This window comes from Styela clava, chromosome 1 (assembly GCF_964204865.1).
Source record: "Styela clava chromosome 1, kaStyClav1.hap1.2, whole genome shotgun sequence".
In the NCBI taxonomy this organism is placed as follows: domain Eukaryota; kingdom Metazoa; phylum Chordata; class Ascidiacea; order Stolidobranchia; family Styelidae; genus Styela; species Styela clava.
In genome coordinates, this window is record NC_135250.1 from 25,158,746 (window position 1) to 25,186,273 (window position 27,528).

Sequence of the window (27,528 nt, forward strand, 5' to 3'; positions counted from 1 at the left end):
ATTCATGTTTTATTAGAATCACTTTTTGGAAGGAATATACATAAAACAGTTAAATACTCTAAGAAACTTGAATAATTTCAAAAATCAAAGAATTCACAATAAAGAGATTATTAACACATAATGTAATAATATAAAACTTTAATACGCAGAGCTAACCGTTTCACGTTCCAAAATCTTACAAATTCATTTAAAAGTTCCGATGTTCACTATACACATTCAGCAGTTTATTTTTTATACCGAAAATACAAACTGTACAAATAAATTGTGAAAATATAATTGCATTTCAGTGTAAAGGGACGCGATAAACCAGTAATGCGGTTTTCGAGCAGCATCACCTATGAGAAAGTCTAACGTGAGATCATACCAGGGAAGAAGCCAAACCTAACAAAAGCCGCCTTTTAAACTGTGTATTTTAAGGTAATTTATTTATCACTCGTTTCAATGGCAGAAAACGACTCCTGCCGCAGTAATCATGGCAACCGCTGTTGATGGAATAACGAATGGCATGGACAGGTAACCATTCAATGGCTGGGGCACAATGGGCTCCTTTTTTGTGCAGTACCGCATTTTACCGTCTTTTTTCCCAATTTCGTTGTTGCTCAGCTGTGACTTTACCGGTACCAATCTGAATTTCTGCAGTATCAGGCTTGAATTTCAGGAATGATTTGAATGACCTGATAACAAATGTCTCGACGGGTCGCATATAGGGTACTACTGCGGCAAGTCATTTGATTCTTGTGTTCATCTGACACGTTAAGGTGTGTCATAGTCTAGTTATCAAGATATAAATTTAACTCTAGGCATGCCAAGTAGCAACATAGGTAAGTCAAATGGGGCATTTTCCAACACTTTTGTACCTTTATATTATTATCAATATAAAAATCATCCAATCATTGTACTTTAAATCGCAAATCCCGTATTATGAAAGCGTTGGATCTATAGGCCTATGCAGTGGTTCCCAACCTATTATGGCTCGTGGCCCGTTCCGGAGGCTTCTAGCACTCATGTTTATCATTTCAGCGGTATTTATAATACTATTTTAATGGATAGATTCCAAATCTCATTATGTTCAGACATTTCATACTCAACAAAGTAAAACCACCCTGTGAAATCCCTTATCAAGCAATGAAACTAATAAAAACGAGGAATGTAAAAACAGTTTTGTGCAAAGCATCCATCATACAGCTTTGTGTCTCCCTTGGGTGTCATGGGACCTCGGTTGGGAACCGCTCCTATGTAGGCTTCCTGCATGTGTCTGTGATTAGGGTATTACACAAATAATACAAATACGATAATACGATACAGTGAAGAAAAGTACAGATTCGATTGAATGACTATTGATACTGTGATTCTCATTCTCTAATAATTGACAAAAGAAAAGAAAAACAAGTTTCAAATATATCTGTAAATACAATAATAAAAAGAAAATTTTATGATGTCGTAACAAAATTTAAAAGTTTGAATAAAGATCGAATGATTTCAGATATTCCACAATAGCTTGATAGCAGAACTTGTATTGATCCTGAAATAAATTATAATTGTGTTTTAGAAACCAAGCAGCGAGACGTAGTATATTTTAATAAAAATTGACTAGTATTTTTGAGTAGTTGAAACTATAATTTTTTTGGCCATTTTTATTATATATTTCCAAATACCTTAATAAATTTCAGGTACATAGAAAAAAGGCAATAATCCTGGATAAGAGTGTTTTATTTGTGAGGTGCATTATTTTTCCTTCAAACGAGTCTCTGTTGACGCATTCACTTATATGCTTTTTTTCAAAAAATTTACATATTGCCGAGTAGGCAGTAGGCATAGCTTAACTACTATACTTATTGCGGTTGACTTAGTCATCATTGGCTTAAGGTTCGAGATATCAAGCCTGCAATGCCAACACCATTAAGACTAAAACGAATTACTTGAGCATAGCAGACACCGTACAATTCAGTTAGAAAATGGCTGCGCAGAAGGGCGTTCTTGGGTCGGTCGTCTTTTATATAAACAGTCAAACAATTAGTATTATTGCTTTAGGAACGTGTTTCGACATATACGGGGAGTGTCAGGTACTTTACAAACATTATTGGAAAACCTTCGGCAATATCATAATGGTATTAAGAAGATTTCGAACTCAAAATGTATATCCGCGGCACGATGATAAGAAAGATCAACTATTGCCTGGCATTTCGAATTGAATAGTAATTTATTCGAATCTATTCAGTCGAAAATTTTGAATTGCCGCCATCTTGTTTTTTGCACGCAAAAGGTAGAGATGAATCCCTACATTTGTTTTCATTTAAGCCATATTTTCAAAGTGAAAAAATTGTCATAAACATATAGAACATACATATGAGTGATGGATAATATGTTTTCAGTAATTTATGTGTCTGCAGGACCTATTACTATAAATAAGTCACTTATATTTACAGATCTTCCAAGTATTCGAGTTTGATTCGAAAAAAATATTCGATTCGATTCTGTAATCATGAGGCATTAGAAAATGCGCGATTCGATTCTAAATCATCATGTATTCGAAAATGCCCAGTACTACCCCGAATGCCCCATAAATGCGAAAATTAAAAATTGTGTATACTTGACAATTCTTACCAAATTTTCCACCATATTTGGTCTTCCATCTCTGAGATCTTTCACAGTACTGAAAACATCAACTCGATTCTCACATTTCAATCGATCTATCAGATTCACTGTTGCACAGAATACCCCGGTTCTGCCGATACCATCACTGGAATACACAAATGTTCGTTACACTTTTAGTGAGGATTTTTGTAACGTGTGTTGTAATTGGACAATATTTTTGTGATAGTTATTTCTCATTTACACTCGGAAAGAAATCATAGACACGGCAGTTGGGATACCTAACCTACAAATACTTTTTGAGCGGCCATTTCATAAAACTAGTATATTAGTTTATAACTAGCTTTATCAGTTTCGATACCAACATGATTATGACCTCGCTAAAAGAGAAAATATTGTGAAATCCCAACGTGGTTATGACCTAACTCTGGCTGATACAATTGTGTCGTCTACCTCGAAAATTCACAATCAAATTGTTGAAAAATAAAACACAGTATTACAGACGTACTAATTTGCATGTCTTTCGTCTTTGATTTTTACCCAACAAAACAAATCAGCATTTGCTAACGATGTTAAATGATTTATTCGAAATTTTGGCCATATATTTTCTGTTCTGTTATAAAATCACTAATTTGTACCCGTTTTTGTGTAATAAAATTCACACCTGCAATGTATCAGAGTGGCTCCATTCCCAACAGACCGGATATTTTTCTGCATTTTATTAACAAGATCGATTATTCCTCTTCCTTCTTCAGGACAACTTGTCGATTTCCATCCAGTATAATGAAACTGAGTCACGGTTTTCTGAAATTGGGGCCAAGTATATATTACTAATTAGGTTCAAGCCCACACATACCTATAGCTCAAAATAGAAAAATTGTTAGTGCTTAACTTGGCTCACTCCTTGGTATTACCAATAGGTTGTTTCTTATGTGGAGCCATATACAGAGATCAAGTGTATACCTTTTCATAAAAAATCACTGTCTGATACAATCCCCCCTTTTACATTTACAAGTTTAGCGTGTTAGAACGAGTCAAATATCGAATGGGATAAATTATCGATATTAGGAAAAGTCTAATTGATCGAAATTACATATTTTTATTGTGCAATTCATATTTTGTGGAGTAGTCTCTAATAAAAAAAAAGGATAACAAGAGATCAACGCTCAATGTATGGACGTGAAGGTTCAATACCGAATCTCAATACCTAGTTACCCTATACATACCTACATATTAATCTGTTATCTGGTTATTCTCATATGCATTAAATCAAAATTACCAGCAAAGTCGCACCGCCGCCGCGTCGGTGCCTGTCAGGCCTAAGATGAGCACTGGATTTGTTAAAAAGATGGCGGATTGGTATGACGTATGATCAAGTGGTAGCGCAATGAATGCGAAAATAACGAAGTTTCAAAATATTCGAAGTAAATTTAAAACTGAAATAATAGCGTTCTGGCGACTTCTACCGGCCATGCCATACGAGCACGATCGACAAACGCAAACCGACGACAATATGAATTTTCAAATACCGAAGAATAAAGACTCGAGAAAATCTCACCGGTTGAAATGTACTGTTCAATTTGAATTTTCTCTCTGTAGTGGAATCTTTTGTATCCTCACTGACAATCACGACAGATAAATTCTTCCACTTTAATGGTTCATCTTCTTTGACAGGCCAGTACTGAGCACATTGTTCCTGAAACCATATAAAATTTTATTGACAGGTGGTACTATTTTTACAACAGTCATCCCACTTGTCTACCACAGTTCTGAGAGTAAGTATATCTTGAGGGAAGATGATTACTAAAGTAATCACGTGAAATAAAATTTATACCATGTTATGCTTTGGGATAGATATATATATATAATACTTTAGCAGAAGGTTAGAGTATTTACACCAAGTGAGAGCCATACAATTTGGGCGAATGTGGGAAACGACATGTTTGAGACACTCAGACGGCAAAGTAAAAGCCTTTATACAGCGCTACGATAATAGAAAATTTAACATGAGCATCATAGCATAAATAACCATTGCAATATTATTTGAAATTTGATTTTGTAAGGATTTGTAGGATGACATTATGAAAGCAACTGTATGCACAGCATACACAATATTACATTTGAAAGTGTAATTGCAATATCAATTAGAATGTAAAAGGAAACATGGTGAGAGCCTTTGGCCTACAGCAGGGGTGGCCAACACGTCGATCGCCAGGTATCGAGTAGTCGATCGCATCTGATGTTGAGTGAATTTAATAACATACCCTCAAAAATTGCCTTGAACCAGTTTCATGCAACGCCTGTTGTGCATGAGTCGATCGCGAGCTATTTTGACGATTTTAGTCAATTGTGGTCGAAAGCAGGTTGGCCATTCCTGGCCTACAGAAAAACTATTTCAGGCATTTTCATAACAGGTTACAAAAATTGCTTCTTATAATACAAGGAGTGAAACAAACCTCGTCTCCTTCTTTGAGTTCCGTCAACATAACGATTGTATTAACATTGTTATCTAAGACCGCACTCCAGAATGAATGAATGTTTGACGAAATTGGACCTTGAGATGCGATCATTGGACTTGACTCATCGTAACTCTGCCCGAAGAGGAAGAAAAAAAAAGAATAAGGTATTTCGTTCGTTCGTAGATAAAATATGTGCCACTCCCGTGTTAAGTGTACCAGGTCAGGGTTAAGCCATGATTTTATTTCGATTTTCTTTATTTTAGTTCTACAACGATTTCGGGACTGTCTGTGTAAGCCAAGTGCCCTAGGTTTCAGTCCATTTACACAGCTTGATGTAAAATAGGAGAACAAAATTAGTTACCTCCATATTGGTACACATACTTCTGGAGTGCCAAATATGTATCAAGGGAGACGGTGTACTGTTTAACGTGTAAAGAAATGCATGAGGTATATGTATCGCAGCAGTAGAATCAAATCTGCTTGTGTCATATTTTAAAGTTATGTGAAAAATCGCATTTTTGTAATTTTCAAACTGTACAGCGAAACCTAACATGGACATAAGGCATTATCTAAAATCAAAACTAAAACATGAGTTTTAACTTTTTTTCAAGTTATTATATTTGCCAGCACACTTAGGGGATCAAAATCTATTTCGATTCTACAGATTTGACTAAGGTCGACAGTTTGTAGCAAATTTTTCTTTCGGCATAATATTTATATTAACATTACCTCTACCCACGAGGCGTTGATATATGGATCTGGAATTTCTTCAGTTTGCGACGATATTTTCACCAATGTATAGTCATCTGTAAAAGATATGTTATGTTTCAGTTTGGAGCATAATTTGACCGAAGGCATAAAAGAACGGATTCTAGAAAAATTCGCGGCAAGAAATGTCGCCGTAGGAAATTTTTCCGCATGAGCATTTTTATGTAAAACTAGTATTTGTGATAAAAACAGTTACTTGAAGTTTTTTGAAGTACCTTTCTATATAAAAGAAATTCGTTATTTAAGAGCATACCCTAACCTTGTAAACCTAACTGTTTTCATCCCAAATACTTGTTTTGCAGGAAAACTATCTTGCGGCAAATTTTCATGGGCGGCGAGATTTCTCACAACGAAATTTTTGCGGCGAATTTTCCGAACACGAAAATAAAGGTAGCTAGCTATAAATTCAGATTAAAACATGTACGTCGGCCCTATACCCACGTTTTACGCTCCATTCGTTTTTCATGTAAGCGACAGCCGAACATTGACAAAGACTGATTTATACGTTTTATGTGATTGACTGTACATATCATGTGTAGCTTATATTGTTCAAATAAGGCCAAATAAAAACGGCGCTTGAGACACCTATCCACCATTTTATAAAACTCAATGTAAAAACAATTTCATTGAGTTCGTGGTCCATGAATATTGGGAGCAGAAATAAACAAAAGCTCAATGTACTCTGTATGATATTGTTTCAATTCATTCACTGAAAAGAGAGATGAACTCCGTTTTACATACACTTATAACAATTTTTAAACGTCGCTTCAAATTGCTCTATGTTGACGTAAAATAAAACTGAGTGGATACAGGCAAGAAAAGTATTCTGGTAAGGAGGGGACTGTTTGACCAATATTGGGGGAATAGTGAATTAGTTATGAAATTCGTGCATTCATTCGTGCATGCATTCAACAAGATGACATGAGTAGTGAATAACTGATTTATCTATCGTCAAGTTTACAACACCTTCAAACATAACACAGGAGAGAACAATTAAAAAGAAAGGAATCAATACAGTGAGAGTACAGCAACATTAGAATCTTGCATAATTAGCTTTTTCAGATAGCTGCATATCTAGGCCTTCGCCCCGTACTAACACGACGGAACAGTTGGCTGATGAAAATATCAGGCAGCTTACATGGGATAACTTTCTTTGATCTGCTCATGTTTACATTTTTTTCTGCCAGTCCACGCAGTTGTGAGTTTTTCATTGGACCAATTCGATCCAAATCTTGAAATTCTTTTCTCAAAGAAGATTCCCCATCAAGAGTCCTAAAAATATAGAGTAGACTGTCTTTGTCTCGACTATTTATGAAAAAAAATATTTGGAAAAAGGGTGTTGCAAGTTATTTTGGACAAAATGCTCGGTATACATATGCGGTATAATTTATTTGAGTTGAGTTCACTAGTGACACCTTATTTAATTTTAATATATAAATCATTTTTTGTACGTTGTGTATAAGGTGGATATGGAGGTCAATCAACTGTCATATAATGCTTAAGCTAATCTATTGATTTCTTCACCTTATGTTTTCCAATTTCACTCTTGCTTCATCGGGAGATAAATCTCTTTCTTCAAACAAGATGGCTTCCAGTACGAGTTTATGAATGAGAACGTACTGATTCTAGATTAAAAATATTATTGAATTAATATTAAACATGTGAGGCATTACAGTAAGCCATAGTCGCATAATTGGACACTAAAGGGACCTATGTTTTGATAAATTGTTGTTGTTGTTGTTAGTACTTTTTTTGTTATTTTTTATTTATTTCAAACAGTTCTGTGACCTCAATTGATTTGTTTTTCACTTTGAAGTTTTGTGTGATGACTTCATCAAAATTAAAAATTGTTCATCGTGTGGCGATTTCAGCAATCTGGTGGCCAGCGAAGTCGGGAGTTTTTTGATAATGAAGACTACCGGTACTGCAAAAGATTCGATACTACTTCGTCTAGGCTTTCGTGTCCGTATATATAAAGTAGTATCAAAGGGTATGTGGGTTCCAGTTAGATATAAAACAGAAAATCCGATTCTTCGGGAAAAAGTCGTGAGAAAATTAAATTAAATGATATAAATCCAACTTACAGAATTCTGCACCATCTCCATTCTTTGTTTTCTCATATTCAGAACACAAGCGAACACGTCAACTGATTTTTTAGTTTTGCTTTCGTCAAGTAAGATATCGAAGCCAACGAAGGTTCCTGTTCTTCCTGCACCGGCACTAAAAAAACGAGAATAATATTAAACAATAGAGCAAATAAATGGGCACAAAGTCAAAAAACCAGTGCCGGTCGCCTACGCGACTAACAAGAACTATGGTAATCCCGTATGTGTACCAGGTTAAGGTTAGGTCATAATTTTATTTCGATTTTCCGTACTTCAGTTCTGTTACGAGTTCGGGGACTGTCTGTGTTAGCCAAGTGAATATAGTAATCACAACTTGATGTGAGGTACGCGAGAAAAATTAGTTACCTCCATATTGGTACACATACTTCTGGAGCGCCAGAACGAGAATCTCCAAACGATTCATAGACCTCACGTTCAAATATACCAGAAAAAGCGCGTATAAAAAGTGAGAATTTGGGAAACGAGAGATTGAGGGACACAGAAAAAAACGAGAAAAAAGAAAAAAAAGTCGAAGAGAGAGAGAGATTGAAGTTGTTTCACGAGGAAATCAGGTAAACTGAAGAGTAATAGCTAGCAATACCTGCAATGTACAACGATTGGAGATTCTGCTCCAATTTTCTCATAACATTTCATCACAGCTCTATGCATTCGCAATAAATTAGAAGTAGTTGGTGGTGCACCGTGATCAGGCCATTTCATGAACTGATACTGGTAGACATTAATCATTGCATCACCATCCTAAACAAAATAATTGTAGACTGTCACATAAGAATATAAGCACGCCTACAGCATGTACGAATTTCATTTTTTCATTAGTATCGTACACACACTGGAACATTTAATTCACATGGGCATTTTGGATTTGAACGATTTTATCAAAATAGATTTTCAAACCCTATTTATTTTTAACATACATACGTCAGAGGGCATACGTCAGAGCAAAGGCAAACTATAAAATGTATTTTCGCTTCCTGATGCCAGTCAATGCTATGAAAACCGAAAAATATATTCATCACAATTAGTTTCGATCACAATCGGCTGTTTTATTGTATGTAAAAATCACCCAACGCAATAGAGTCAATGGTTTGTGAAAACGTCGCCATTTGTATATGAGACCATTACTTTCCTTTTGCTTCTTTGATGATAAATTGTTGATTTCAGCAGGTGTTTAGGATACCCATAACAAAATTTGTTCAAAATGACAACTATTATAAGGACTCTAAAAATCAGAAAACGGTGTGATCGTTGTCGCCGCATTTACATATATCCTGGAAAGATACACTCGTTTCCCACCTCTTTGAGGAACTTCACGGCCAACTTTCTTCTTATAAATGCACCATATTTAATCTCCTGTGTGTTCTCTACCAGTACAGAACCAAACTTTTTCGTTTCATTTTCACCCGGCCAATATTTTTCACATTTTTTCTAAACAAAATATATTCATCATAAAATACAACGTAAATCATTACATGAATCCATTGCTCTTATATATTGGCCATGTCCGTACATAAACTAAACTTTTTATAATAAACTAATATATAAATGAAAGCAAAAAAGTTGCTTGTACCACGAAAATACAAAAAGTACAATATCTATGAAGTCATACAAGTGCTTAAGAATAACCACTGGTTATCCCCAGATGTTTTCTAACAAAACCAAATAAAAGTACAGTCAGTTGATGTTTATTTGAAGATAAAGGCAGTTTATGCCAGAGCTTGAAAATACGGTCTAGCAAATATAAAGGAAAAATCACAACCTTTGCTCCTTCTATTTCCTTTGCCAACATCACAATCAGACTGCATTTATGTTCGATTATCATCTGCCAAAAGTCGTCAACAGTATTTGGTAGAGGTCCCTGAGTTGCGATGTATTTGCGTCGCTTGTTGTGTCCCTTTAAAATAAGTTTAACATTATCCTTGTTTGATAAGTTTAGTTGAAAAAATAATTGTTATATTTCTAATGTTTGATGTACTTTTCCGGCTCCTATTCTGAACTGTTTTATAATTTTGGCATTTCGGGCAAAATATCAACCTTTCAAATCAAAAATTACATTTGGACTCAAGGTCGACTAGGTGCCATATATATATATGTCTTGGATCCGCAGTTCAATAATAAATGACGTTACAGCTATGGCAACGTGTCACTGGCTTAAATAACTTTTTAAAAGGCGACATCATGTGACGAAATAAATATTGACATCGCGAGCACAGAATATCGTGTTGCAATCGATTGCCTCCGGCAAAAACTCGGAAAAAAATAAGGAATATCGGAATAAAATTATGGCATAACCCCAACCTGGTACACACACTGCGAGAGGACCAAAAACTCGACTCTACCTTACAATTACATATTGATCGTTTAGTATACTATGATGAAAACGTACATTATATCATACTTACATCTACAAAACAAGCGTTTATGTATCCCAATTTTGCTGCCGGTACCTTCACTATCGTATCATCAACTGAAACATATAGAAATACATACATATGGCTACAATTTTACTCGTTCATGTTCTACATAAGGAAATATGCAGACGAGTTGCAAGCCAAAATTGATACAATTATGCGGCATCCTTGTTGCAAAATTCGAAGTAATTCACTTGTCCATAAGCTGACAGGTGTTTTATGGATAAGTCTCGAAACTCATTTGCACGATTCATGTAATATTTCTATGCCAGTGTGCAAAAACAATAATAAAAGCATATTACATATTCCGTAGAGGAGTAGAATTTAATAAAATTAATACCTAAATGAATAATAAAAATATAGAATATTTATTGCAAAACCTTTATTATACATTATAAGAACTATGATATAATAGGATTGGTTACCTATTTGGATACATTACATAAACGGGCTTAAACAAACGCGTGGCAACTGCTTGTTTTGGGCATTCTGTCTAAAACACCTGGACATAAAAACACCTGGGAAAACGTGCAAAAACCGTGTAAAAACCCCCTGCAAAAAATGTGTAAACCACTGGCTATGTTAAGCTAAAATTCCGGCACCTACGAACCCATTGGCTGCAAGGGTTTCTGCTTGTACAACACCTCATCAGAAGCAAATGCTATGGAACTTATAATAAACTTACACGGAAGAATGTTTCTGTATCTGTTTTTCTTCGTCAGTTCAGAATTGGAAGCGATTTTATGTGGTTTTCCAAGTTTGGCAGATTGCGAGATCATTTTCTAAATTTTTTTTTGTAGTTTACTTGAAATTTTAGGAAGTATCGCCTATGAGCACTGGTTCTTAACCAGTGAGCAACGGCTTGATATTGGGCCACAGATGGGCCAGAGATCGATTAAAAATTGCTAGAATTGTTGCTAAATTTAGATAAATTCTATGGTAGTAGCTATGAATGTTGTTTTTGTTATAGGGTAGCGATATCCTCATATTTATTATTAATGAGAAAGTGTCTATTTTTACAAAAAAAAATGTTTTTCTTGTAGTTTTTTTTCTAGCGTGGAAATGTTGAAAATTAAAAGTTGAGAACGATTGGGATATGAGTTTTACTAGTCAGAGGGCTTGTAAATATAACGGTTCAAATTTCATGATTTATTAAAAATATCACGCTTCGCACATCTATACTCAAAGCTAGATATTGTTAGTTGCGAGTCTTTTAAAAAAACTCGATTATGATTACACGGGTTATGCACTGTTTTAAATTTCAATTGGTATTTCATTGCATTGAGGTTCTTTTACCTAAATGAATATATACTGTATGCATAAACATTTATAATACTAAAACGAGAAAGGGGAAATGTATCGAAAAGATTGAGAACTATACCGCCTCAGAGTTCATTAAGATCTTGTACAAATCAAATATCGTTTACCATTGTTTTCAATTACTTAATTTTAAAATATTTCAGTATTTAAATTTTTATATACTGCAGTAGAAAGATTAGATCTTTTTACATGCAAAAAAATAAAAAATAAACCTGAAAATGCTCATTGAAAGGTGCATTTTCCTGTTTTCCCATTAAATTGTAAACATCTTCAAAATTTGATATTCTAATAGAAGTATCAGATTGTTCATCGCTTAGTCTGCTTGCAGATAAATTATCATGTCCGGACGATTCTGTAAGTTTTAACAAAAAGAATATTTCAATTTTATCCGTTCATTTGGATATTGTCTCGAGGTTAGGTGTCTTATTGTACAGCACGTCAGTAGAAGCCGCAATTTTTACGATAGTATAAATCTACACTCGCCAATTCGCACGGGATAAATTGTATACAGTGATTTACCTACACTCGCCAATAAAGGGTGAGCACCCATGCTAAAATTTCATCCTGCTATATATTATAATCATAAACCGCAAAATCATAGCATCATTGGTCGGCATCAAATTACTTTCACCTTCCCTCGTTAATTGTGCCACATTATTGTTTATATATATTATAAATAGATTGTAAAGAAATATTACTATGAGAACACTGTCGCACTGAACCTGTATTTGTAAGACAATATTATAAGGTTACCATCATTTATTTCCACTGATACTTCCGGCTTTGCTGCCAATGGTGGACTTGATATGCTGTAAATATGATACAACGGTAACTTCAATACGGCGATCGGTAGTTATGGCATTGCGCTAAGCAATAAAAGTCCAATGACACCTCGCCGCTTATTACTTGTGTGGGATTTACAGAATAAAACAAGAGAACGATGCTCAAATATATGGGCACGAAAGCCGAAACAAAATAGTACAGCATGTATGCAATCTGTCACAGTAGACTACTGGCAACACAGTGTTCACGACATCGTCTGTCGACCAGATTGCTAACGCGAAGGAGGAACCGCCACAAGGTGCGCATATTTCAATTTTGATGACGTCTTCGCACACACAAAAAACGAATCCAATGGAGCCCGCAAAATTTTTTGAAATAAATAAAAGTAATAGCCTTCAAGCGAAAATGCAATCTTATTGGTCTAGTAGTCAATGAGAAAAGCGATTTCTGTCATAACAACAACAAGAAATATAATTCTAACAACACCACCAACACAACGATCTATACGTTCATTTCGTGTCCAAAATAGGAGGGTAAATATGTGTGCACGGTTGCTATTGCTAGGTTGCTCTGTCAGCCATAGCAGAATTGTTCACAAAATCATTTGTTCGTTAGAATAGTTAGGGTTCCATCGCAATCCGTGTCCATGCATTCATTATGCAAGGTTATTCACGTAAACACTTGTCGGTTACGGTTTAGATAAAGTTATTATTTTACTATTCATTTACATTAGCCGACTTCATTCAATCAGTTATCTATAAGTGAAACGAAACGAAAAGAACGCTTTGCTTTTAGACGCTTGAAATAGCCATTGTCGGGGTGTTATTGTTGTTGTTAAAAATTGTCTTTCTCTCAATCTAATAAACTAATCAATTTCAAATTTTTAGAGCTCAAAGATGGAAGAAGTTGCTAGAATAATATTGCTTATATTTTTTATTATCAAATTTCATCTGATTCAGACTGGGCCCCATATTCACATCAAAATTTTTATACGTTACGGGCAGACGTTCATATGATAATTCTTTTAACATTTTGCTGACATTGGGGTAGCAACTCGTTTCCTTCGTGTCTAATAGTTGAACATTGCTCTCATGTTTGACTTTAAATATATAATGGTGTTTTGCGCGGTAAAAATATATGAACAATGGTGCCATATTTTTCGCACGCAAGCGTTTATGACAACAAAGGGGGAAGAGTATATTTCACTTTCTCCTTTGCTATTTTAGCAACGCAATTGAAAATTTCTAAATGCTCTGATTTTACGCGTCCATTGAATCACTGAAAGGGTGAACTACAAGGAAGTTAAACCGGAAGCGCGTCATCGCGATAGAAGTAACCGTTATCTTCCTTTTCCCTCAAGATACCACTGTAAAAGTTCTATTGGTATCTCACTGCGGAAAAAAAACTGGTAAAATCAGTAAATTTTACTACACAAATGTAACAAGCCTCTTCATCCTACAGCAGACATGCAAAAAAAACATTGCCAAAATCACGAGTCGACAATTTTAATGATTTTAACAGTGCATGAAATGTAGTTTATTGCTAAAAATAGCACCATGTTAAACTATTTCTCTCTTGTCTCAGTCGCTAAATATTCAGATCCCATTTGGAGTGAGGATTGAAAACCAAGAACAAGACGATAAAAGATTTGCAAGATAAAAAATCACTAACTTATCTAATTCGACGTTGTCCGAAATTGATGCATTAACTTCGGGTAAAAACTCCCTTTTACGTGGATTGCGTTTAGAACGGCTGAAACAATTAAATATTTAGTTGTTACTATAAAATTGCTCGAAGTCTCTGAAACAACGGTTTTGAAGTTACATATCGAGAGATAATATTTGAAATAAAAAACTGACAGATTTGAGAAATGAAAATACGTAAATATCTGTGTGAGATTTTATAATAACATTTGAGTAATGTGAACGTCCTCTCTCAAGAACTTAGTATTAATAAAGAAGTTCCTACGAAGAATAAAACTATATACGTCATCATTTATTTCATGTAATATATATAATGAAACCCACAATCGCCAAATTCCAAATATTATCCCTGCAATCACCAAAATGGGTCCAACTATTGCAGCGACAAATACAATGACTGGAGGAACATTTTCATATTCTAAAAAAAAATATGAATGCATTTGAACATAAATGTTAATGGAAGACTTTTAGACTTCATATTGATTCGCCCGTGTTCCCTCATATTTGGGCACGAAATGGACCTATGTATCGTTTTGTTGGTATGTTGTTGTTGTTGTTTTATTTTCATATTTTGGCTGATCTGACGCACAACTCATTTTTTACAGCAACCCATTACATTCCCACTAACTTTGTTTAAAAACTTTGATATTGATTATTACAGTTTAATATGAAACACTGCGGTTCTCGTAGCAACTAATCATCTGTATTATCGTGACTAGATAAAGCAAGAGAGCGATGCTCAAATATATGGACACGAAATTCAAAACGCCGAAGTACAGGTATAACCATCTCGACGTCATAAAACATTGAAGACATTCATCATGATATCATAAAAACCTGTTCCCATAATTAAAAATTATACATTTTAGATGAAATATCCTATCTCACAAAAAATTTGGGAACAAATAAAACTAATAGCCTTAAAGAAAAAAATACAATCTTTGAGCACTAAAAATTTTGAAGCGGTTTTTTTATAAGGTAACAAGAAGAGGGACAATAACAACGTAATAACAAAACAATCCATAGGTCCATTTCGTGTCCAATTTGTCATGTAAATAACGAGGGTACCTTTGGTAGCTTATACTGTGGCGAGAATGTGACTTACTGAGGAGTTCTTGAATTCAGGTCTTCAAGAATTCAATCATCAAGACGATGAAAATATTTTTAGGTAGATTTTTTTTTTGGAAGGAAATCCAAAATAGCATTCGGTCATGTTTATTATACGTTTTAAAAACTTAGCAAGTGTAAATTTATAAAGTTTGGCATATAACTTCCTGACTACTTAAGTATTTAATGAGAATAGATACTGAACTCCTGTAAAAATGCTTGCGTCACCTAATGTTTTGTTAAAGGGTGGGGCAAAATAATTTACTGTTTATCATTGATTAATTCACTCATAAAGAACTTGAAATTGCGAAGGTTTTCTCATCCTAAAGCACGTACATCATCCATTATCTTACAGTCGTATGATTCAGATCAAGTGAAAGTCAATTTACAAGGAGGTTTGCCTTGCACCTGGGGCATGTCCGTGACTTTTTCTTTTTCAAAGCAAAGAAAAAACGAAATTGTGATTATCAATTGGTTACAGAGATCGGCCAGTTATTTCTATGCCTAAGATAAGGTAAAATATTAACTACGGCCACTTACCAAACTCTAGTTTTTCACTTGTGCCAAAGCAGATGTTGTCTCCACAAGGCGTAGTTGACACGACCCAAACACTAAAGATAAAGCAAAACATCATTTTTTACAATAAAATTTACCCAAAATTTTCGAAATTTTCTCTATCACCTATTCCTTGCGCACATTATCATTAGGAGGCAACATATATGATAAAAATGGCATTAAAGCATGAATTACATTGAAATAAGGAAAAATTGATAATTTTTTTATATTAATATTTGCGCTCATTTCAAATTTGTTGAATGTCATTCAGCAAATACTAGGCTTAAACGAAATTTTCTAATCTCTTTATTTTTGCGTTTTTCATAAAAAAATATATGTATAACAAAAAATAGATATTGAAAACGCCTCAGAAATTTAGAATGTACATTCCCCTACACCGCTTGTCAACGGTGTTTTCGCGGCTAACAATATCAATGCCTGCCTGTAAAAATTCTCTGTATTCAATTTCCAATTCTGCCCAACGAACGTTTTACTCGGTTGAAATTGTCCTGGCATGTGATTTTTCGTTTGTGTTACGTCACAGGCAGATTTCGAATTGTTGCCGAGATCGACAATTATTTCATCGTCAGGAATTCTAAAAATGAATTTGAAATGAAACAAAACACGATACACGAATCCGACAAGGCGCAATGCATTTTATAAAAATAGTATGTGTACCAAGTTAAGGTTTTATTACAGGGACTAGCCAAGTGACCACCGTAGTATTTGTACCTGAAATTATGGCCTAACCCTAACCTGGTACACATGCTACGTTCCGGTCACATACTACGGGAGTACCGATACTTTTTCTGAAGGCAGGTGAAAACATTACAAATCTTATATACGGTAAAAGTATTACAGCGTGCCTGGAACTCTCAACTCCACCTTCTCAAGCATTCTTGTGACACAAATGGCAAGCATTACAAGAAACGTATACCGAAGGATGGACAATCCGTCACATCACACCATATTACATATACACTGTGTTAAATCAAGAAAATATCTCCTTGTTTAGATACTTGTTCTAATTCGGGTGGAAAACGTTAAATAAAATTATCACAGTTTACCTGGAAACGGGCAACGCCACAGCAATATATTCATTCGTGGATCCGTTTGCTTCGGCCAAATCCTCCCAGTTGAATTCATTATTTGCGTGAGATGATCCATCATTTACGATGAAAAATAAACAGCTAAAATATAAATGAACCATTGGGTGAGAATTTTAGAAGTAGCAAGACGGGGCTGGTATGTTGGAATATTTCTAAACACAATTCCATATATGATATACATATTTAAATTCAATGACACTGGGTTTTAGCCTCTTCAAAGTCCTTCACAAATTGTTTATCCTGGTTTTTGTTCTGCAGTAATGAGCTATTCATATGTCATATTCCCTACTTCCGCGTTTCACTTATTTCGGTTTCTAACCCTGTGTTATTGGTAAGTCTAAATTCATCTGACCGCCGAACCTTATTTTGGATTACCATAAATTTTGAATTCGACCCCCGGTTTTGACATTAATATATACATATTTAATAAATAAAACGCCAGTTCAATCCACACGCCATATTTTTGCGCACAATTCCAAGAGGGACTGCGTGGACTATATCACCAATGCGATTCGTCGTGTCAGATTATGTAATGTCAAATGCCATTATTTTTCTGGCGGAAAATTGTTCGTCACACGTAAACAAAAAAAGGGTAAAGTATTGGAATTGATTCAATGTGATGAATAATTGAAATTATTATAACTTAATATAACGAACCTGATTAAACCATTGCCTTCGTCCGGTTTAGTCACGGTTATTCTCAGTATTCCTTTGGTATCAATATCTTCCTCAACGACGACTGGTTTTGCAATTGAAGTCGGAGCTGTAAAACAAGAAAGAGGTTGAAACTCATATATTGGTCTTATTAGTATTGTATTAGTCTTTGATACATTTCTAGATCTAGCTTATTCGACGGATCCAAGTTCTGTAGTTTTATATTTTTTTGCCATGGCGCTATCCAGAATCAAGTATATTATCTGAAGTGGAAACATTATATATAGATATACTTCGCTGACCTGTTGTTGAAACAAAAATCACGTTTCTCTTACCGCTGGGTATTCGTTTTTGAATTGTCAGTATTTGAATATGAGAAGCTCTTATAAAGCTATTATTGACTCGGCGTTTCAGTCATTGGATTACCCTGTGCAGGGTCAAAAGCGTTTTGTCACGTGTCTTATGTTATTTTTTGGGATAAATAGGCACTTCTCAATTTTCAGTGGAGCAGTTAGACTGTTAGAGCATACACTGTGTATCGGGTTAATCCAAAACATTTCGACTCATTTCTGGTTCAAAAATATACTTTACCTGCCGGTTTTCCAACGCAAAACCCGGTTGCATTCACTGCCTCGCTGTCTCCCGCGCACCCGAGAACTTTTATCGATACTGTGCAGTTTCTATTTGGTTCCGGAATAAAAATGTGCGGAGTTGAAACTGACTCGCCTTCAGATGCAATTTCTAAGTTTGATGAATTTGTGCTTTCTCTTGTCGCAACTCTTTTACAGAAGCCCGTGATCTGTGATAATGCAGTTTTTGTTTGTTTAATACCCGAATGTTTTTCCCCAATGTAAAACAAAAAACAATAGATGGTAAAATATACCAAGATAACATGCTAAATCATAGAATCTCACAATGGCTGAACTCTAAATCGAATAGAGAGTGCAGATGTGTAATCGCGCTCAATAGTTGAGTCGAAAGGAATACATAATAAAAACTTCGATAACTTTAGTTTCTTCTCTAATGATTGATTAGTGCTAGTTAGACCCAAAATAGTGTTTATAAATAAGATAATAGACCAATGCTCAAATGTATGGAAACTAGGGTCAAAAGTCATATAAAGTGTTTTCAAATTACACATAGAAGAGTTTCCGCGAATCTGTGAAAAAATTGGGTGAAATACGAGCAAAGGACTTGGATGAAATTTGAAAACCAAAATAGAAAAAGAGTAATAGCTTTCTATCGATTTATTCCATCGTTGAAAACTGAAAATGTGAAATCGATTGGCCCAATGGTTGTGGATAAAACGATATTTTTCTCAACGGCAACAATTTAGCAGAACGATTCATAGGTCTTCGTGTCCAATAATTGTCTTTTTACCTCCCATCTTGTAGCAGTTTTGGGTAGAACATTATGCTTCCACGCCCATTGTATAGAACAGTTCTTTGACAGCCGCGCAGAAAACGTGGATTCTGTATTTTCAATTGTTCTTGCAGTTGCATTAACTGAATACTCATAGTCTTCAACTTGAACCTAGTATACATTTACAAGTTACCAAGAACGGCTAGAACGTACGCTTATGCAAACTAAGTTGGGACATTTTCAGGTACTCCCAAAGTATGTAATCCAAGATGGCGGACACCGGAACATAGCATGTGTACAAGGCTAGGGTTAGGCCATAATTCCAGGTACAACTACTGCGGGAGTCACTTGGCTATTTCCTGAATCCGTAATAGAATTAAAATAAGGTAAATTGGAATAAAATTATTGCCTAATCTTAACCTGGTACACATACTACGTTTCGGTGTCCGCCATCTTGGTTCACATACTACGGGAGTACCCATTTTTACACGTGCGAGTATTCGGTGAAAATCAGTGTTGATTAGAATTCATAATCGAGTCAATTAGTGAGTTAAGTCTCACTGGTGGTTTGTTGATGATGAGAGTCATTTCATTTAGACGACTCGAATCATTTCGAGTCTTTGATAAATAGCGATTCGAGGACAACTCAAGTCAAATCAATCTCTTGAGCTTCCCCCAGCACTTGCGATATTTGCTTTATTTTCATTTGTGCATTCAGAAAGAGTTAGCCTATTAAAAGTTTTGATTTATATTTATCTAGTTCGGTCAATTATGAATGTGTGTATAACGCTATACACCGTTGTGTTAATTAAATATAAAGTTTTCAGATTTTGAATTGCCAATACCTACGAAATCCTGCATACGACACTGACTATGGGTTATAAGCCCATAGAGCCCAAAAAACTCAGTCTCAAGTGCTGGCTTATCGCATCATTACCTACAAACTGATCACCAACCCACTCACGAGTAAGTAATTATGCCGTATTGGCAACATATTAATACTTTTTTACACGATAGTTCCCGAAATCATAGTGGCTGCCTGTAATGAAACTAATTCAAAAACAAAACGAAGCAACGACTTACTGTCACAACGTATTCCGTTCCAGACTCTAAACCCGGAAGTTCAGTGGTTAATGTTTTTGTTGATTTGAGCTTTGAAGATCCATATGCGGTTTCAAATTTAGTGTCAGAATTTACCGCTACAATTCTGAATAATTGAACAAAGCTGTGTTGATTAGTAAAGGATCAGTTTTTCATTAGCTCAAATTGAAAACACTACATATATATAAAATATCGCGTCCCAAGAATATACTCAAATATTGCGCAAATTTAAATCGTTTTTAGATGACATTTATTCGGAAATTACTTGCTACTGGGCAGCTAAGTATGGTCTTGACTCAATTTCAACACAATTGAGCAGTACCACACTAAGAATTTATTAATTAGGATAAAATATGATGAACGATATAAATCCCAATTTTTTCAAAAACTTAAGTTGTCAGCACATAAAAGTAGCTGGTATATAAACTTTTGGGCACTCCTCAAGTATGTGTACCAAAATGGCAAACACCGGAACGTAATATGTGTACCAGGTTAGAGTTAGGCCATAATTTTAGATACAAATATTACGGGAGTCACTTGATTATAGTACCCGAACTCGTAATAGAACTAAAATAAGAAAAATTGGAATAAAATTATTGCCTAACCCTAACCTGGTACACATACTACGTCCCGGTGTCCGCCATCATGGTTTGCATGCTACAGGAGTGCCAAAGAAAGCGCTATATAAAATTTTGTTCAGAACAAAGCTGTCGAATATCTCAAAAAACTGAAGAATCAGAAAAATTAAGAAGCATTTACTTGTGTGAAAATCCTGTTGCGAATTTACTTGGTTTCCATCTGACAACCAAACTTCTGCTACATGCAGAGTTGTTAACCGATATGATTGTTGGATTTCCGTCCACTATAAACAAATTCAAATGTAAATACAGGGAGTGTAATTTGTAGCCGAAGCGAGTAATTCTTCTAATAACAGATTACGCAACACTTTATTAGTTAACAAACACCTCCACCGAATTCAGTTTTATCATTTATAGTTTTTAAAATGATGGGCAAATTCAAACGTAGACGTTTGGGTCTATTTAAGTTGTATAAGAGAAAAAAAAAAGGATTTCAATTCTAGATTCGAGAGGCGGCCGTGGCTGAGCGAAATTATACATTGAACGGTTTTTGTAGTGTTGAAATTGATTGTATGTACCCTTTTACCTTTAAATAACGAAGCTACAGTAATATTGGATTTGGTGGAATTACAATGATATATCCCTGCATCCGAGATGGAGGCTTTCTTCAAGTACAATGTCGAACTCTTTTTATTTATAGCTTGATAGATTCCATTTTCTGTCAATTCTTCTGTAATAGGTTCCGAAGAAGAGTCCTTGTACCATTTGACTGTAGCATCGGAGCATTTGCTAACTCGGCACACTTTTTTGGTGCTTGAGGAAAAATCGCCTTTGGTAATTCGTTGCGTTGTAACATCTTTAATGAAAATAAATAATGTTTACTTCATGAATTAAAGTATTAAACATGTCGAAAAACCTTAGTTTACTTGAATATTGCGGATTGCTAATTGTGGGTTTTTTCAATTGGAAGGTTTGAAACATATGCGTAGGAGAGGAGTGAGGACTCAAGACGAAAAATGCAAATATTTATATTGTAAAACGATTTAACCGCATTTCAAGTGAAGCCCAATCGTACGTTGTTTTCGACAATAATTTGCTCGTTTTGTGGGCGTTTCACTGATAGCCAGACGTTTTTGGCTTAGTTGGATAACTTCCACGGCGTAAGCATGAGATATATTCTGTAAGATATCGTTAGATACCAGTGGCTGCCAGTATCTAGCCTTGTTTGGGGTAAAAGGCGCGAGTAAGCGTCCTATTATGTCATATTAAAATAAAAGAAATGGTCTGGCTACGCTTCTGGTTTGGAATCGGAGAATAAGTTTGATGGGCAACTTCAAGTCTTGTTTGACTATTTGTGGCTTCAGTAGTGGTTGAATATAACTGTTCATAAACACTAAGTCTCAAGTGAAGTCGGGTCTTTCGAGTTTCGAGTCGAATGTATATTCGAGCAGTTTTCTGAAGCTCTAGAATGAGTAATAGCAAATGTAGGACCTTATATTGAGAACTATAAGGCGCACTGCCAATAAATTGCTTAGATAGTTTTTATCCATAGATAATGCACAACGGGTACTAGTACTGGTTATGAATGTAGGCCAGGGTCGTCCAACCCGTGGCCCGCGGGCCATATGTGGCCCTCTGAAGCATTTCAAGTGGCCCGCGCTGAATTTTCAGAATTGAATAAAAACATTAATCGACTAAAACTATTTTTCGAGTGATGTCGTATACAGAGATGTGATACAAACGATTTGTTTATTTCCCTGAAATGCGCTCTGCCAGCCCTTCCAATCAAGCCATTTTGAATCGAAACCAACTGAGAGGAGATATCGATACATAAAGGTGCCATAGTCGCTTACACACTTGGTCCTTTACTGCTCTATATGATGTTATCGCAAAACAATCGAAGCCATACTCAGATACAAAATTCATTAAGGAATGTACATTATATATTGTTTGGGTTTCCAATGTTTTGCGACCGGGAATGAAAGAGGTGTTTGCAAAAATAGCCTGTCAAGACAGACGACCATAACTCGACGTGTTGAAGAGCTTGAGAACTCATTTTCATCGTATTCCTTGGCGCTCGACAAAAGCACTGACAACAAGTTTACTACTCAGTTGGCGACTTGGCGATTTGCTTGCGGGGAGTTAATGATGATATGAAATTATCGTGGAGCTCGCGGCCATTGTCCCCGTTAAGGGTACGACTAGAGGCATTGGTTTGTTAATAGCTGTGATAAATATCATCAAGCGTCTCGGCTTGTCTTTGGCGAAACTTTCAGGAATACCTGATCAATGGTTGGGAAACAACAGTTTTATTATTTCTAATAATTGTGAGAGTGTGAGGGTATTGTTTTTTCAATAACCTGTAGTCAGTGTAGTAAAACTAGAACATAACTTCCATGTTAAGTGGCCCGTGCAATTATTAGTGAATCACATGTGGCCCTTGGGCCAAAAAGGTTGGCCGACTCTGATGTAGGCAATCTAACATAAAGCACTATATGATCCATGCATTGTGCGCAATGGCTTATAAGGCGCACGATCCACTTTTGAGAAAAATAAAGTATTGTGAGTGCGCCTCATGGTCTGTAAAATACGGTAGCTGTGATTCCAAGCCAAGTCGAGTCATTTAACTAAACGGAATACCTGGAAGCTTTCCACGCGTCAAACAATGAAAAATAATAAGTACTGTTTTTTACCAACCATAAGACGCACTTTACACCATACTTTTTCTCGAAAATTATAAGCCGGGGCGCTTAATTTATGAATCGGGCCCTGCTTTATTGCCTACACCATTGTTTAATAAACGAACGGCTGTTTTACGTTTTCTTTGAAAAAAATACAATAACCATAAAGAAATATTGAGTTGTTTTGTTTAAGGAGCTTGTACGGTATCTGATTGAACTATGCGTTTATACGCTTAGTATAGTGATTTCCAACCTTTTTGGTGGAACAAAATGTTCCGGAGGCTCGAGGAGCCATTATGCAGTAGTTTTATGTTTTAATTTTGAAAATATATATTAAAGTAAACTTGATGATGGAAAAGCAAAATTATCTTCATTATGCATCAAATTTTATATTAGCGGCATACATGATAGTTTTTTCCAATGTTAAAACAATATACAAATGCTAATATTGACTTTCGGATAATTACAAGCATTGGCCTATCTTGTCCAAAACTAACAGGAATGTTTCTTATCTTTATTTCCAGAAATCCGCCGGATAAAACAACGATTTCACTTTTTATGATAAGTAAATAAGTTATAACCAAAACAGTTTACCCGCGACATATAGGTAACTAATAGAATACAATTTTAATTGACTTCCTCTAATTTGCTCTTATTTCAATTATAAATCTATACTTTTATTTATGCATCTCAACAGCGTAAAACTTTGTGTATAACATAGTCTGGTGCTATTGTTTAGTGTTTTTGATATTCGAATGATGTGTTCCTTGTATTCTATGTAAAAAAGAATTGAAGAAATTCATACAAACTCATTTACTATGTTATAATGAAAGTCTTCACAAAAAACGATTTGCGGAAATTCCCCCTTTTTCAAAAACGTTCAGTTTATTGGCATAAACAATCAGAGGATAATAATTAAAAGTCAGGAACTGGAAATGTGTGTTACACAGTGTAATTGATGCTCTTCAAGAAAATAAAATTTACATTAAAAATACCCTGATTGACAAATATAATAAAACTCGTCGTGACAAAGAATGCTTGCGACAAACCTGTTTGACAAATGTAATTTAACTCCTCGTGACAACTGCTGTCAATCCATTCATAACCATGTCTTCCTACCAACATACAATCTTCGTCTCCACCCCCATTGTTCGGCTGATTAGATTTCCTTAAATAATGACAAAGTATTTTAAGGAAGTATCCGATAGGACGGCCTGATCATATGACGCACCACGGCTTTTCGTCCCGATACCAGTCTGTGTCGGATATGATATTACTTAGTCGGTTATTTGTTTTAGATGCATGTACTTATTGGCGGAGTTAGTCTTAACCATCGTACGGCAAACCCACGCATACGCTGTGATACTAGTAACATTTAATTTCAGATAAATCCCCGGATTCAAAATACTACCGCTAGCTAGCTACCACCCTGGTATATTCAAATTACAATATTTATTAATAGTGATCAATTTCAGGTACATTTGTTTCAATATACTTACCAATTTTGATATCCTCTTTCGTCTCTCATTATCACATCAGTGCCATCCTGCCATTTCCAATCTTCTTCCTTTTTTATATCATTTCCTCCTATGAAGTAGGGATGTGTGTAGTTGATTCTAAAATAAAATTGATTCAGTTTGGGTGGAATAGCAATGTTTCATAAGGCATATCATGAAACTCTGGACAGACGGTCGCAAGGCGTTTTACTATGTATTTTATTGTAGATGACCAAACTTGGTATAGCGTGAGGTTGCGGGCCTCGCCGAACTATTTCGCTATTACATCAACGCAGAATTATTAATATTTTCCATTTGCGATGATTTTTTTGTATTGTGACGAACGAAAAAATAGATCCAAAGCATGCTAGAGGAGAGGATTTCTCAAAAAAGTTTGTGAACCACCGCATTATACTTTTACCTTTGCGTACGGAAACCCACAAAACATTTTCGAGGCATATTTTCGGAGTTCCAGAAGTATGGGCACCAATATGGCGCACAATCTGAACATGGTATGTGTACCGGGTTAGGGTTCAGGTTGTTCGATATCTTGGTGCACATACTATGGGAGCGCCATATTTTCTGTTAAAATTTTGTTGCAACTTACTTTATAGTTTCATTGATAACGTCTGTAATTTCTTGTCTATCGACTTTCGCTAAGTAACCTCCTAATGATTCGCAAAAGACTTTTGCTTTGTGGTAAGTTTTTTGAAGTGTCGTATTGTCGTTATGTTTGAAGAATTTCAACTCAAAATCGCCGACACATCTTGTCCGCCACGGTTCTAAATCAAAATAATTACTTTTAATTTTCAGTTTCATTTTGTCATAGAATATTGGGCAAGGGACAAAATATGATTATCTTTGTGCTGAATTGTTGCTGTTGTTGGCGTTGTCCTTGTTGTTGTTGTGAAAAATTGATTTAAAATGCATAACTGTATGACTGTATGAATGATGTGGGAAGACTTAATTTTTCATTTTTTTATTTTCAGAGGAATTAACCCATGCTTTTGCTGTTATATATAACTTAATTTATGAAAACACTGATAGATATCTTCAAGCCCATATATTTGAGCATTGTTCTATCGTTATAAATCATCAAGCGACAAAATATATCAATAAACAGACCTCTAGAAAGTTTTTTCTGTGTTGTTTTTTCGGGGACAGCTGTTCTAAACTTTGCTGTATGGAGAAAATTTACGCCATCGTGCAAAATTCCCTACCCACAGACTTCGATGAGTTTAACCAGCGATTTCGTTATACGTATATTTGTGCATTGCCCTCCTCTATATAAGCATCACAATTGATTTTAAAAATTAAATAATTTCTCACCTTCTGCGGAACATAGTGTGGCTGAAATTGTTGCGATAATAACGGGTAACATTCCTATGAAATTCATTTTCAATATAGCTCAGTCAACCTGTAAATATATTACATGCTCTGACTACATCTGAATTTGAAATAAAAATTTTCAGAAATAAACATTTTTAACGTTTTTATTGTACAACTGTTTTAGATACACTCATCGTTGTTTATGGTCTGAAGTCTTTAATTTAACATAACACTAATGAAAGGCCAGGCAACCCCCCCAAAAAGGACAATTTCGTTCAGCATTGTTTTTGCCGTCGCTCCGACTATCGTTTACCCGAATAACCGGACAATTTAGAGTGTTAACGAAAGTTCTTTCACTGGTAATACCATCCCTAATACCTCACTATTTTCTTTCGGTAGGACTGTCCTTTTTTGGCCATTCGCCTGAGCACAAAAGTTCTGGATTTTCATTTCAATAGAGTTGAATTATGTAAGCCAGCCGATAATACGCTAATAAACAGTTTAGCATTTTATCAATCGGCTTTCATCTAATCGCACATTTGAGTCTAAAACTTATTCCTTACATCCTAGAAGGCTAACATACTCAATGGTATTTTTAAAACACATGATATGGATTTCAGAATATTTTAATATTGTTATTTGTTATTTATTTTAAACCGTCTATTGAAATTTATCTGAGATCAGAATCCAAAGACTTGGTCAAGAGCAAACATATATATATGCAAATTTGCGAACAGTTGCTAAAGTACAATTAAGTTATCAGACATTTCACACTTCAGACATAGAATGAACATATAATATCGTGTGGATTAAACTAAACAAAACTAAATGTGATGATATTGCAATCTTTCTTAAGACAAGATAATAAATAGAAAAGAAAAATCTTCTGATAAAATCATTTATATACAAATACACCTCGAAACTCTGACTTTGCGCGGTAGAAACAAGTAGTTACCAAATTTATTATGTGTACCACTACTGTTTTTATATAGATTCCAACGACTACCGAAAGAACGAAATGGCCTACTCCGTCATATAATGCTCCTGTTGAACTGTGTATAGTAAGAATAAAAACTATTCAAAAAATGTTATTTACGTTTCGAAACCCACCTCTGGAAATTGCGTAAAATATTGTATCCGTAACGCCTACGTTTTCGTCTTTCAAATGCGTCTGCTAGGATTCGGTCGGGGGAATTTCATTCTCTTCACAATGAACTGAAATATGAGGCATCATCAAAACAGTAAACAGCGTAATATTGCCGCAGCTTACTCATGTCCGGCCTTGACGATTCTCGGCTTACACAATCTGGTATATACAATAAACAAAAATCTGGCAATTCTGTCGTTTATGTGAAGCTGCTTGCTCAATTTAAAGTGAATTCGTTTGCCTAAGCCCT

The 27,528-nt window shown here is 35.2% G+C and overlaps 2 protein-coding genes across 2 annotated transcripts in view; one reads left to right on the top strand and one right to left on the bottom strand.

Annotated features, from left to right (window-relative positions):
* Positions 1-26,255, bottom strand: LOC120335106 (uncharacterized). The gene is made up of 31 exons (XM_039402603.2): positions 26,132-26,255; positions 25,410-25,584; positions 24,806-24,922; positions 24,356-24,474; positions 21,212-21,481; positions 20,807-20,909; positions 20,030-20,153; positions 18,965-19,117; positions 18,176-18,383; positions 17,588-17,693; positions 16,889-17,011; positions 16,264-16,416; positions 15,807-15,877; positions 14,484-14,577; positions 14,128-14,208; positions 12,427-12,482; positions 11,886-12,025; positions 11,039-11,135; positions 10,345-10,409; positions 9,702-9,836; positions 9,239-9,370; positions 8,526-8,683; positions 7,904-8,039; positions 7,344-7,444; positions 6,958-7,091; positions 5,781-5,857; positions 5,049-5,183; positions 4,151-4,288; positions 3,257-3,396; positions 2,605-2,740; positions 1-1,522 (listed from the first exon to the last, which is right to left on the bottom strand). Exons 1-31 carry the CDS (start codon positions 26,196-26,198, stop codon positions 1,451-1,453), a joined length of 3,816 nt encoding a protein of 1,271 aa, XP_039258537.2. The 5' UTR covers positions 26,199-26,255; the 3' UTR covers positions 1-1,450.
* LOC120334861 (zinc transporter 7-like) overlaps positions 19,768-27,528 on the top strand; it is a 37,765-nt gene continuing 30,004 nt past the window's right edge. The window contains exon 1 of the mRNA XM_078112628.1: positions 19,768-19,772. The gene's annotated coding sequence lies outside the window, so the exon portion shown is untranslated. The remainder of the gene's footprint in view (positions 19,773-27,528) is intronic.

What these genes read in the sequence shown, in the direction of transcription:
- LOC120335106 (XM_039402603.2), bottom strand. Translation starts at nt 26,198, where the DNA reads ATGAATTTCATAGGAATGTTACCCGTTATTATCGCAACAATTTCAGCC. An exon ending in AAACTGCTACAAGATGGGAG is followed by an intron (nt 18,384 to 18,964) that starts GTAAAAAGACAA and finishes GCATTATCACAG; the next exon opens with ATCACGGGCTTCTGTAAAAG. An exon ending in ATACAGAAACATTCTTCCGT is followed by an intron (nt 10,410 to 11,038) that starts GTAAGTTTATTA and finishes TATATGTTTCAG; the next exon opens with TTGATGATACGATAGTGAAG.